The 13,012-nt window shown below is 41.2% G+C and overlaps 1 protein-coding gene across 6 annotated transcripts in view; it reads right to left on the bottom strand.

The window, feature by feature from the left end:
* nkain2 (sodium/potassium transporting ATPase interacting 2) overlaps nt 1-13,012 on the bottom strand; it is a 519,086-nt gene that overhangs the window by 325,402 nt on the left and 180,672 nt on the right. For all 6 annotated transcript variants that reach the window (XR_007247637.2, XR_009445687.1, XR_007247638.2 and 3 more), the window contains exon 3: nt 3,568-3,705. Coding sequence is in view for 2 of the 6 variants with exons in the window: in XM_048531959.2 (XP_048387916.1) it covers nt 3,568-3,705 (138 nt within the window). In the remaining 4 variants the exon portion in view is untranslated. The remainder of the gene's footprint in view (nt 1-3,567; nt 3,706-13,012) is intronic.

The following is a 13,012-nucleotide window of genomic DNA, read 5'->3' as shown; positions in this document are numbered from 1 at the left end:
AACAGCTGGAATACATTGGGTCTTTTGCAAGTTGCAGGCAGTGACTAGTGGGGTACCACAAGGATCAATGCTTGGGGCCCAGCTATCATAACATATCTTAATGATTTAGTGATGAAACTATGTGGCATATCTCAAAGTTAGCAGATGACACAAAGCTGGGTCAGACAGTATGCTGTTAGGGAGTTGCAAAGAAGCTTCAGTGTAATTTGAACAAGTTAAGTAATGGCAAATGTATGTTAGATCGAGAAAAATCAGAGGTTATCCATTTTGGTAATGAAAAGCAGGTAGGTAGATTATTATCTGAATGGGAATTGACTGGGTAAAGGGGAAATGCAGCAATTTTGGTGTTCTTGCACATCTGTCACTGAAAGTAAGCATGCAGGTGCAGCAGGTGGTGAAGGCGGCAAATGCTATATTGGCATTAGGTCACTTTTAGAATACAGAGTACAATTCTGGTCACTCTTCTCGGGAATGATGTTGTTAAGCTTGAGAGGATGCAGAAAAGATTTACAACAATGTCACCAGAACTGGAGGGCTTGAGCCATAAGGAGAGGCCGAATAGGTTAGGACTTTTTTCCCCCTGGAGCTTTGGAGGCTGGAGGCTGATATTACAGAGGTTTAGAAAATCATGAGGAGCAAGGTTAGGGTTAATAGCCAAAGTCTTTTTCCTAAGATGGGGGTGTCCAAAACTAGACGACACAGGATTAAGATGAGAGGGGAAAGGTTTGAAAGGATCTGAGGGGTAACTTTTTCACATAGAGGGTAGTGTGTGCATGGGGAATGAGCTGCCAGAGGAAGTGTTGGAGGTGGCTACAATTAAAATGTTTAAAAGGCGTCTGGATGGGCATATGAATAGGGAGGGTTTAGAGGGAGATGGGCCAAATGCTGGCAAATGTAACTAGATCAGATTGGGATATCTGATCAGTGTGGATGAGTTGGACTGAAGGTCTGTTTCCAGGTTGTGTGATTTTATGAGTACAAGAGCAAGGATGAATTGTTGTAAATATACAGGGCATTGGAAAGTCCACACCTGGACTACTCTGTGAAGTTTTCGTCTCTTTCTCTGAAGTATATGTTCTGGCTATTGCAGGCATGTAAAGAAGGTGTAGCAGACTGATTCGTGGGTCGAAGGGTTTGATGTACAGGGAGAGACTGGATTATTTTGAACTATATTCACAGAAAGTCAGAAGAATGAACAGGGAGTCTCATTGAAACCTATAAAATTCTAACATAATTAAACTGGGTAGATGCAGGAAGGATGCTCATGAAGACCAAAGAGTCCACAACCAGGGATTATAGTCTAAGGATAAGGGATAGATCTCTTAGATGAGGATAAATTTCTTCCCCCAGAGATGCCAAGCCTGTGGAATCTTCTCAAAGAAACCTTTGAGACCAAAACATTGAAAAATTTCCAAAGAAAAATGTAATTATAATTCTAAGGTCTAAAAGGATTGAAGAATATGGGGAGCTGTGGGTACCGGGTACTGACTTGGATCACACTGAATGGCGGAGTCAGCTTAAAGGGCTGGATGACACTCTCCTGCTCCTTAATTCGATGTTTCTATCCATTAAATCTTTGCATTTAGCAAACCTTAATTATTCATTTAATAAAATATTAATTTCAGAGTTTCTTCCTTTCGATGCTTATTGCTTAAACCATAAGGAAACTACTACAACTGAGAAGTGCTACAACCGTACAAGGAAAAAGGGAAAACATTTCTCCCCTTTCCTTGGATTTTCCACTTTCACGAAATTCTCAACTCACTATTCTGTTTACAATGAATTCAGATCACACTGTGATCCATGTTCTTGTATAGGTAAACATTATTACTCCCAAATTAGCAAGATTTAACAATTACAATTGTTTCAAAGATTTGTAAATTTAATATTTCTTGGTGGACGCAAGTTTTAAGGCATTGTGGAAACACCAGTTTATTTTAAGTTTTGCTGAAATACCTGGAGTTGGTTGTTTAAAAGAAGTTATAGAAGACCTCTGTGGACACTGGATATCTTTATATAAGTTTCCCAAAAATTACATGATTGGTGATAACTATTTGCTTTGTTGTAGGCCCCTGCTGGGCGTGTTTGATCAATGATTGGATGTATGGTATTTGGAATCTGGAAGGTAAAGCATGTGAAGAAGGGCTGCCCAGGTAATCACTGCTATTTTCGAAAAAGAGCTGTCTTGCTGAGTTCAGAATGAAATCGAATTATTATTCTGAAAAAAAATTCTCAATATTGCATTTCTTGAGCAAGCTATGTCTGCCAAGGCTCCAATGCATCATTAGTGACCTGATCTTATGCGCCTAACCTTCAGGACAATCGAATTAGGAACTTATTTTCTTTCTTTTTGCCTTCAAGAATAACCAATTGGACAAGATGTTTTACTCAGAATGCCAATCACTGCAGAGAAATATGTGTTTTTTTTTCATTCTTTCCCTGGTTTGTGTGATTCAGAGGGATAAAAACGTATACTTCTATGTGATCAAATGTATATATTAGTCATATAATTCCATCTTCACTGAGTACATTTTGGTTTGATAACAAATCAATAATCATGTTTATTAAGAAATCTCGTTGAGAGATCTTTTTACTTAAAATCTAATAGAGACGAGGTACTCGATTAATCATCCTGGTAACTGGGAAATTTATTTTTCTTTTATATTGTGACTCATGGATTAATAGGGTTCGAGTGACTGTGCCTCCTCCAGCCGTGATGGTAACACAATCACAAGAACATAGGGCAAATGAGGCAAAGGAAAATTTGAATTATAATCATTATGTAAGAAATGTGGGATGAAAGTTTTGTTTCAACATTGCCAGTCAGGTCTTTATGAACATATCAATGAACTGCTCACAAACCATTTGATGTTCGAGTAATTTAATTTCACAATTTGTGCTCTTCTGGATGGGGAATAGTGACATTCTTTTCCATCCTTCCTACTTTCACAAGATAAAGTCCTTGTGTTCTTGCTTAAAACATTAAGAAACATAGTGATCAACGGAAAATAAGATGATGTTCATCTTTAACATATTTAAAGTCTCTATAGGGACTTTTACTTCAGCACTGAAATGGATAACAGTGACACAGTTGTTACCATGCACTCAGAAATGCTTTATCTAGTTATATCCATCTCAGTGTTTTGACTATTTAATGTTAGGAATTTTGAAGTTGCAATAAATATGTATGTATTATAAATCTCTTGGTGATATCACAATCTTAGCGTAAAAGTTTATTGTAAGGTGTATGCTATCAATTTAAAATAATGGTCTATAGCTACAGAAAATATTACATTAACAAACCAATGAAAGTAACTGATCCTTTGCATCAGTATATCAAATTAAAATGGTGGAAAATTATATCATTATTTAATACGATTCGAATGATTAACCTGAGGACCAAATAAGACAAAGTTATTTGCGATCTTCTCTGTTTAATTTTCAAGTTCAATTATTTCTTTAAGTAGCATGAAAAATGAACATGCTCTTTTTGACAGCATCACTGCCCTCTATATCTCTTGCCTCAGGCAATAATACGATTTTTAGGACTTCAAACATTCTACTCACCCTGATTACATATCGTTGTCTGAACTGGATGGTCCCAAAAAGGCCAAAAATGACTGTGACGATGTGTAAAAAATTGGCCAGGATTGGTGCCCATTGGTAGCCAAGGAAATCAAAGATCTGTCTCTCCAACACACATACCTGTTTCATAAAAACAAAATTTAAAAATAATCCTGAATATAATACAACTGCAGAAGAATTTCAATTACAGACTTCACACCATTTAGAAGCTGTATTATATACTTCTGTTTTAATCATTTAATTTAATAGATGCCTCAAGAATAACCTAGGGGCGGCACAGTGGTTAGCATCAGGGACCCAGGTTCAAATCCACCCTTGGGTGACAGTCTATGTGGAGTTTGCACATTTTCCCCATGTCAGTGTGGGTTTCCTCTGGGTGCTCTGGTTTCCTCCCACTGTCTAGAGATGTGAGAGGTTTGGTGGATTGGCCATGCTATATTGTCCATGGTGTCAAGGGATATGCCATGGGAAATGCTGGGTTGCAGGGAAAGGGTGGGGGGGGGGGGGGAATGAGTCTGGGTGGCATGCTCTTTGGAGAGTCTGTGTGGACTTCATGGGCCAAATGGCCTATTTCCACAGTGTAGGGATTCTATGGAAATATTTAGAGTATAACAAAAACAAATATTTTGCTCATAAGTCTGCACATTCTTTTTGTTTAGATTGTGATTGGCTAACAGATAATGCTTTACAGATAATGTTAATTATTATGAAAAGGCTAATATATATATTACTCAACTCAAATCAATAACATTAATGATCTGGACAAAGGGATAGGTTTTATCATAGCTGAAATTGCTGATGTTACAAAGTTAGATGGGCAAGGAAGTTGTGAGGAGAGCACAAAGAAACTTCAAAAAGATAGGTTAAGTGAGTGGGGGAGAAAAAACTGGCAGATGAATCACATAACAGGAAAATGCAAGTTTATCCACTTTGATAGGAATGAATAGGAAGCAACACGTTAATTAAATGGAGAGAGACCAGAGGGCACTGAAGTACAGAGGTATCTTGGAGTTTCCACATCACAGAAGGTTAGCAATGCAGTCACATCAAAACAAATGTTTTGCCCTTTATTGCAAAAGAGATGGAGTATAAAAGTAAGGGAGCATTGCTCAACTGTACAGTATATTGGTATGTACATACCAAAAATACTGAATACGGTTTTGGGTCCATTAAAAAGGGATGTTATTTTTTAAATGTATTCTTTTATTGGATGTGGGGGTGAGGCTTGCACCCCTAAGTGCCCTTGAACTGTGGCTAGTTCACAGGTCAGTTAAGAGTTAGACCCATTAGTTTCGATCTGAAGTCATACAGAAGCCAGAGCAGGACAGGACTACAGATTTCCTGCCCCAAAGGATATTAGTGAATAAAATTGGTTTTGTTGGTATCTTTATGATCACGATTACTAACGGGAGTCTTTTAATTCAATACTTAGTGAACAGCAATTACATTCCACCACGGTGGAATGCTGCCACGGTAGGGTGTGAAAACATGCATTGGGTGGCACAGTGGCTCAGTCGTCAGCAGAGCTGACTCACAGTGCCAGGCACCTGGGTTTGATTCCACCCTCGGTTGGCTGTCTGTGTGGAGTTTGCATGTTCGTCCGGCGTGTGCGGGGGCTTCTTCTAGGCACTCCTGTTTCCTCCCACAGTCCTTTGATGTGCTGGCTAGCTGGATTAGCCATGTTAAATTGCCCATAGTTTTCAGTGATGTGTAGTTTAGGTGGTTTTTAGGGGGATGGGTCCGTGTGGACTTGTTGGGCCGAAAGGCGTATTTCCACGCTGTAAGGATTCTATGATCCATGAACATTAGCCCATGCCTTAGGATTAGGCAAGGGGCATTCCCATAATGCCACCAACTCCCCCTGGATTACATTGGAGGTATTTCAGAGAGGTTTACTCGGTTGATTCCTGGGATGTCTTATGATGAAATGTTGATTAGTTTGGAGCTGCTCACTTTGGACCGGAAAAATGAGAGATCATTTTATTGAGGCAGTGAATAACTTCAGCAGATTTACCAGGGTAGATGCTGATAGAATGCTTTCCCTCATGGGGACAGTCAAGTATTAAGGGCAATTAATCTTCAGAATTCTCTATCCAAAACAACAGTGAAGGCTGAATCAATGAATATTGAAAAATTGAAGTTGACCTTGACAAGTATTAAATATATATAGAGTACCAAAGGTGAAGACATCCAGACAGAAAAGTGGAGATCACAATTGGATCAGCTATGATCTGATTGAATGATGAAGCAGGGTCAAGGGGTTGAATGGTTCAGTAATGGTTCCTATTTTTTATGCTCTTAAGTCATAGAATTATTATGCATCTTTATTTTCTCATGTACAACTTAAAGAAAGTAAGTATAATTAAGGTAACCAAAGAACGACTTTCCAAAAAAATCGGATGGGAACATGATCTTTGTAGTACAAAGTTAGGAAATAAATTAGGTGCAACTGCACCAATGAAGATAACGATTGTCAGCTCTGAAGAATTCACATTTTTTCTAACCCGGGAAGGCATTAAGCCTTAACATAACAGCTGCAACATGGAACAAAATACATTTTCATGTTATGTATTTTTATCATTACTGCTCCAATATCCGGCAAGTTCAGACAAAGCACCATCCCTACAAGGATTATAGTGTGCCAAAGACCTCCTTCTCAGTGCAGTTGGAAATGAACAAAAAAGTGTAGCTTTACAATTGTCATCCCTACTTCATGAGAGTTCATGTTTCATAATGCTTACAGGAGACCATTAGGTTGGAGAATATGTTTAATTTTATTGATTATCTCAGAAGAAGACCAATTTTATAACACATCTGAAATCAACACTTCTGTCCTTCAGAGGAAAGCAGTTCAGAAAATACCAAGTGTATTTTGCAACTAAATTGTTACTATTCAAAAAAAGAAAACACATGAGGTAGACTTTACATTCTGATCACATTAATTCTGGGCTTGATTGAACCTTAACAGATCAGATGCTGAACAAAAAACAAGAATTAGCATTCAGTTTCAGATGGAATCTAATATGTACTAAGGACACAGAGGAATAACAAAGCGCTTGCTGAAGCTGTACATTAATTTTGTAACCGTGATTAGGTTTTCATTTTAAGCTATTAGTAAAAACATTTAAACTGTTTTTAGAAACATGAAAACAACACCGTGCTACTGCGTCCTTGATTATCGTTCACAAATGTAATTTTGATGTTGTGACAGTCAGAGAGCTGAATTTAACTAGAAATCAGTTAAGTATCAATATTGGCAAGTTTCATAAAGGGTCTCTCTCCATGAGCCCAGGTGAGTTTTCTCACATTACTTTCTGAAACTCACATTATTAGCTAAGCATCACACCTCTACAGCACACTTTTGTTCTGTCTTTCCTCTTGTTACAGCCAGAGCCTTCTGTGATTCCCAGTGCCTGCAATGTATCAAAATGCAGTTGTACCCCAGGTCCAGCATTATCGGTCCAGAGCTGCCTGTTCAGTTCCTTCATCTCATGAATTGCCCCAGGCGTGGGAAACAAGAAAATTGGCATCTTACTTTGTCAACAGGGTCCTGGTGGACTGGGTGGTACAGTGAAGGCCCATCCACTTTCCTCAGGACCTGCAAAGGATACCAAGGCACCAGACCCTGCTTGCCCAGTCTAAGGTTGCCACTAGGTAAATAGTGTTGACAGCCCAGAGGAACATGCTTTGCGAGTAGATGTGCCAGGCACATCTCTCTGCTACCTCACACTTCTGCCACTGCATGCTCCTCCTCCCAAGGCTCATGGTCTATTACTCTCACTATTGCATGCAAATATTTTCCTTATTTGCTCACTCTCACCCTCCCCCAATGCTATTAGTCCTGCAAGGATAATCCTGTACCTCCTACTCACTCATTCAGGACCCTCCAACACCTTTCCCCCACCTGAATTCAAGCTATGCTAGGCACTTTCATTTCAGCCAATCCTCTCCTTCTTTTGTTCAGAGACACAACTGGCCATAATAGGGCAGAAATGGCAAAGATGGATGGTAAGAGTGCCTGACACATTCATCCTCTCACTACCTACAAGACGAGGATCTTTCCCTAGCTGGTGAAGTTCATGTGATGATGAGGAAACCTCCATTTCCCACTGACCAAGTAAGAATCATTGGCCATTGTTCTGCTGCTCACCGAACACTACACTGTGAATGCATTTTTAACGTGTCCAAGCATCTGCCGTTAATGGAACGCAGTCTCTCTTTTATTCTCTGCAGGCATCATTGGATTCTTGAGCACATTACAGTCACATCTCTGCAGCTGCTCAAGGAAGAAATGCGCCATATCACTGGCACTCTGAGGACTGCTGCAGATCATATGATTGCTCAGCCCAGTAAGGGAAAAAGTCAGTAATCAACAACTTTGTAAAAATGCACAGACAGACACAGAAGCAGCAGGCAAGTTTGTCAGAGGCAACAAGCAAATTGACTCAAAGTTCAGAAGACTCAATGAACGCTCTTATACTGAGCCCACTCCGATATGCAAGCAACTGGCTGCCTCCATGGACAGCTTGGCATCCCCTTTGGGGGCTGGGGTGCACATTATTCAAGGAGCATGGCCTGAGATGTTGGTGATGCTGTCCAAGATGAAATACCAGAGCAACAAGCAACAAACTGGAGTCTAATTGTTCCGAAGTTCATGTGAAAAACTTTCCCTCGCCTAGTTTTATCCAGGGTGGGAGAATGAGAACTGCATGTAAGTGAGGTGAGATTAGGAAATAATTACATGCCAATGCATGTAAATTGATGCAAATAGGCCTCTTGCTGTTTAAAAGTGAGATTCTTGTTTCACTGCTAAACATTTGGTTGGAGAATCAGATATTTTGCCACAGATGTCGATAAGCTCATTACTGATGATCTCACTCTATTTTCGTAACTTTTTCATCAATATCTGTATCATTCAGGGGCTTTTCTTGCCCACGAAATCCAATCCCTACTAGCATTGCATTAGTTTTCCAATTAGGTTTCAGAGCTAAAAAAAGAATGTGGTGTTGACATGAACAAGCCTCATTTGAATTGATTTAAATCAGATCCTGTTTGTTGTATTAAGATGGAAGGGTATGAAAGGATTAATACACAGAAGTATCTTAAGCACTACCCACTATGATGGTGCTACAAGGTTTTGTAGGGATAACATTTCAGGATCTTGGAGAAGTAATACATAACATCCAGGTCACTCATCATCTCTGTAACTAGTAGCTAACGTGGAACACGAGACAAAAATACACAATTTTGCTCGCTACAAGAACTTTTTAAAGTTACACTAGTAAGTTGTTCCACCTATCATACTAGACCACTAAATGCTATACTTAAAGAGTATGCAAGCAAACCTAGCAATGGTGAGTTACATACTCTGTATAACTTCAGAAACAACACTGCACTCAATCATTTCAGTTCAGGCAATGTTCTAACCTTGGTTTACATTGTCCATATAACTGAAATTAATAGATAAAGCCAATTTTGGTTACCTCCAAATGATTTCTGAGATTTAATTCAAAGGCAATCCCTAATAACAGACATCTTTCTAATCTTTTGGAATGCTGCTTCTAATTCGTAGGTTTCCTCATTGGATCTTTGGTACTTCAACTGTATTTCTACTTCATCAATACACATATTTTGAGTTTAATACTAGCAGTGTTACATCAATAATGGGAAACTTATGGAAACTTGTAGTTCATGTTTAATGAGCCCTGACCCAAAAATAGTATTCCTCCAGAGAAAATTCCACTGTGGATTCAGTCCCATTTCATTTTAAAGAATTATTTGCATACTTTCAGTGAAGATCATTGGTAGGCCACTTTTGAAATACAGAGTTCAAATTTGGTCTCCCTGCTATGGGAAGATGTTATTAAAATATACCAAGTGCTCAGAAAAGATTTGCAAGGACATTGTCAGGTTTCGAGGGTTTGTGCTACAAGGGGAGGCTTTTTCCCTAGAGTTGGAGGTTGAGGGGTGACCTTACAGAGGTTTATAAAATCATGAAGGACATGGATAAGGTAAATAGCCAAGGTTTTTCCCCAGGGTAGAGGAGTCTAAAACAATAGGGCTTAGACTTAAGGTAAGATGGGAAAGATTTAAAAGAGCAACTTTTTCAGTGTGTGTATGGAACAAGCAGCCAGAGGAAGTGTGGAGGGTGGTATAATTACAACAACCAAAAGGACCTGGATGGGTACATGCATGGGAAGAGTTTAGAGGGATATAGGCCAAATGCTGGGAAAGGGACTAGATCAGTTTAGGATATCTGGTCAGGATAGATGAGATGGACCAAAGGATCTGTTTCTAGGCGGTATAATTCAATGACTGTTTGATTCTATCTGTTAAGTACAGGATTATGTACTAAATCTTTGACATTAATAGAAGGACCAGGATTGACATGGTATCAGAGATAATGGGAACTGCAGATGCTGGAGAATTAAAAGATAATAAAATGTGAGGCTGGATGAACACAGCAGGCCAAGCAGCATCTCAGGAGCACAAAAGCTGATGTTTCGGGCCTGGACCCTTCATCAGAGAGGGGCATGGGGAGAGGGAACTGGAATAAATAGGGAGAGAGGGGGAGGCGGACCGAAGATGGAGGGTAAAGAAGATAGGTGGAGAGAGTATAGGTGGGGAGGTAGGGAGGGGATAGGTCAGTCCAGGGAAGACGGGCGGGTCAAGGAGGTGGAATGAGGTTAGTAGGTAGATGGGGGTGCGGCTTGGGGTGGGAGGAAGGGATGGGTGAGAGGAAGAACCGGTTAGGGAGGCAGAGACAGGTTGGACTGGTATTGGGATGCAGTGGGTGGGGGGAAAGAGCTGGGCTGGTGGTGTGGTGCAGTGGGGGGAGGGGACAAACTGGGCTGGTTTAGGGATGCAGTAGGGGAAGGGGAGATTTTGAAACTGGTGAAGTCCACATTGATACCATATGGCTGCAGGGTTCCCAGGCGGAATATGAGTTGCTGTTCCTGCAACCTTCGGGTGGCATCATTGTGGCACTGCAGGAGGCCCATGATGGACATGTCATCTAGAGAATGGGAGGGGGAGTGGAAATGGTTTGCGACTGGGAGGTGCAGTTGTTTGTTGCGAACTGAGCGGAGGTGTTCTGCAAAGCGGTCTCCAAGCCTCCGCTTGGTTTCCCCAATGTAGAGGAAGCCACACCGGGTACAGTGGATGCAGTATACCACATTGGCAGATGTGCAGGTGAACCTCTGCTTAATGTGGAATGTCATCTTGGGGCCTGGGATAGGGGTGAGGGAGGAGGTGTGGGGACAAGTGTAGCATTTCCTGCGGTTGCAGGGGAAGGTGCCGGGTGTGGTGGGGTTGGAGGGCAGTGTGGAGCAAACAAGGGAGTCACGGAGAGAGTGGTCTCTCCGGAAAGCTGACAGGGGTGGGGATGGAAAAATGTCTTGGGTGGTGGGGTCGGATTGTAAATGGCGGAATTGTCGGAGGATGATGCGTTGTATCCGGAGGTTGGTAGGGTGGTGTGTGAGAACGAGGGGGATCCTCTTAGGGCTGTTGTGGCGGGGGCGAGGTGTGAGCGATGTGTTGCGGGAAATACGGGAGACGCGGTCAAGGGCGTTCTCGATCACTGTGGGGGGAAAGTTGCGGTCCTTGAAGAACTTGGACATCTAGGATGTGCGGGAGTGGAATGTCTTATCGTGGGAGCAAATGCGGCGGAGGCAGAGGAATTGGGAATAGGGAATGGAATTTTTGCAGGAGGGTGGGTGGGAGGAGGTGTATTCTAGGTAGCTGTGGGAGTCAGTGAGCTTGAAATGGACATCAGTTACAAGCTGGTTGCCTGAGATGGAGACTGAGAGGTCCAGGAAGGTGAGGGATGTGCTGGAGACGGCCCAGGTGAACTGAAGGTTGGGGTGGAAGGTGTTGGTGAAGTGGATGAACTGTTCGAGCTCCTCTGGGGAGCAAGAGGAACCCTGCAGCCTAATGGTATCAATGTGGACTGCACCAGTTTCAAAATCTCCCCTTCCCCTACTGCATCCCTAAACCAGCCCAGTTCGTCCCCTCCCCCCACTGCACCACACAACCAGCCCCGCTCTTCCCCCCCACCCACTGCATCCCAATACCAGTCCAACCTGTCTCTGCCTCCCTAACCGGTTCTTCCTCTCACCCATCCCTTCCTCCCACCCCAAGCCGCACCCCCATCTACCTACTAACCTCATCCCACCTCCTTGACCTGTCCGTCTTCCCTGGACTGACCTATCCCCTCCCTACCTCCCCACCTATACTCTCTCCACCTATCTTCTTTACTCTCCATCTTCAGTCCACCTCCCCCTCTCTCCCTATTTATTCCAGTTCCCTCTCCCCATGCCCCTCTCTGATGAAGGGTCCAGGCCCGAAACGTCAGCTTTTGTGCTCCTGAGATGCTGCTTGGCCTGCTGTGTTCATCCAGCCTCACATTTTATTATCTAGGATTGACATGGTGTTTGCAATAGAAATACTGGGAAGGCTATCAGCACTCATTGTTACTTAAGGATTAAATTGGAAAGAAACTTCTTTCTCTTATCCATGTATATACAGTTAAACATAGAAACTGTTTCAAGTTGTAGTGCAACTCGACAAATATTGTTGTGACCATATGCCATTGTCAATTAAGACCATTCAAGAATAGATGAGTTATCACCCGTATTTATTAAATGTGAATTTAAATCTCTGCTAGTTGAATCACAAGTTTATGAAAAACTTTCTCGTGTTATTGCCGTTGGAGTCAGCTCAGTGTGTTTCAATTGTTTTAATGAAGAAACATTTACTAAGTTTGATGTTCTACTTCATATGGCATCATTTTATGTACAAATAATATTGTCCAAAATAATTTTACACTGATTCTCCCGGAAACTGCTACAGTATGTTGTTTGTGTTTCCTGTTCAGCAATGAAAATGGTGACAGTGATAATTATACAATTCATTTATCTGAAATCTGTTACATTTTAATCATGTCATTTATTAATCTGGAGTTCTTATCTTTCATCTATGCCAATTCTACATTTGGGTTATCAGACCATCTTCTTCCAGATTGGCTGTGATGTCTTCTTTCTTTTTCAGTTGCTTTTCTACTTCCATTATTCCAGAATTGTATTACAGAGTTCTATTCTGTGGCCATTGCAACTACTAATTGTTTTTTAATAATTTTGGTTGTTGATATGTAAGTAACAGGTTAGTGATGCACTCACTCAACTGCCTTCTGAAGTTCCAAGATTTTGAAAGGGGGACTGGTATGAACAGTATGCTAGAGAATTAATAATATTAAGTTTTTGATTCGTTTTCTCTGCATACTGAGAATGAAGATGACATTGGGAAAATTAAGGAATAGTTTGGGATAGCTATGACAGATGAGTCACTAAGCTGTAACAAATGTCTGTTGGATTCTTCAATACCATGAAGTCCACACCTAATCGACAATGGAGATTAGATAAGCATTGCC

The sequence above is a fragment of the Stegostoma tigrinum genome, chromosome 4 (assembly GCF_030684315.1).
Source record: "Stegostoma tigrinum isolate sSteTig4 chromosome 4, sSteTig4.hap1, whole genome shotgun sequence".
NCBI classification, from domain to species: Eukaryota; Metazoa; Chordata; class Chondrichthyes; order Orectolobiformes; family Stegostomatidae; genus Stegostoma; species Stegostoma tigrinum.
Note: the sequence above shows the minus strand (reverse complement) of the source record. Positions and strands in the feature narration are given on the sequence as shown.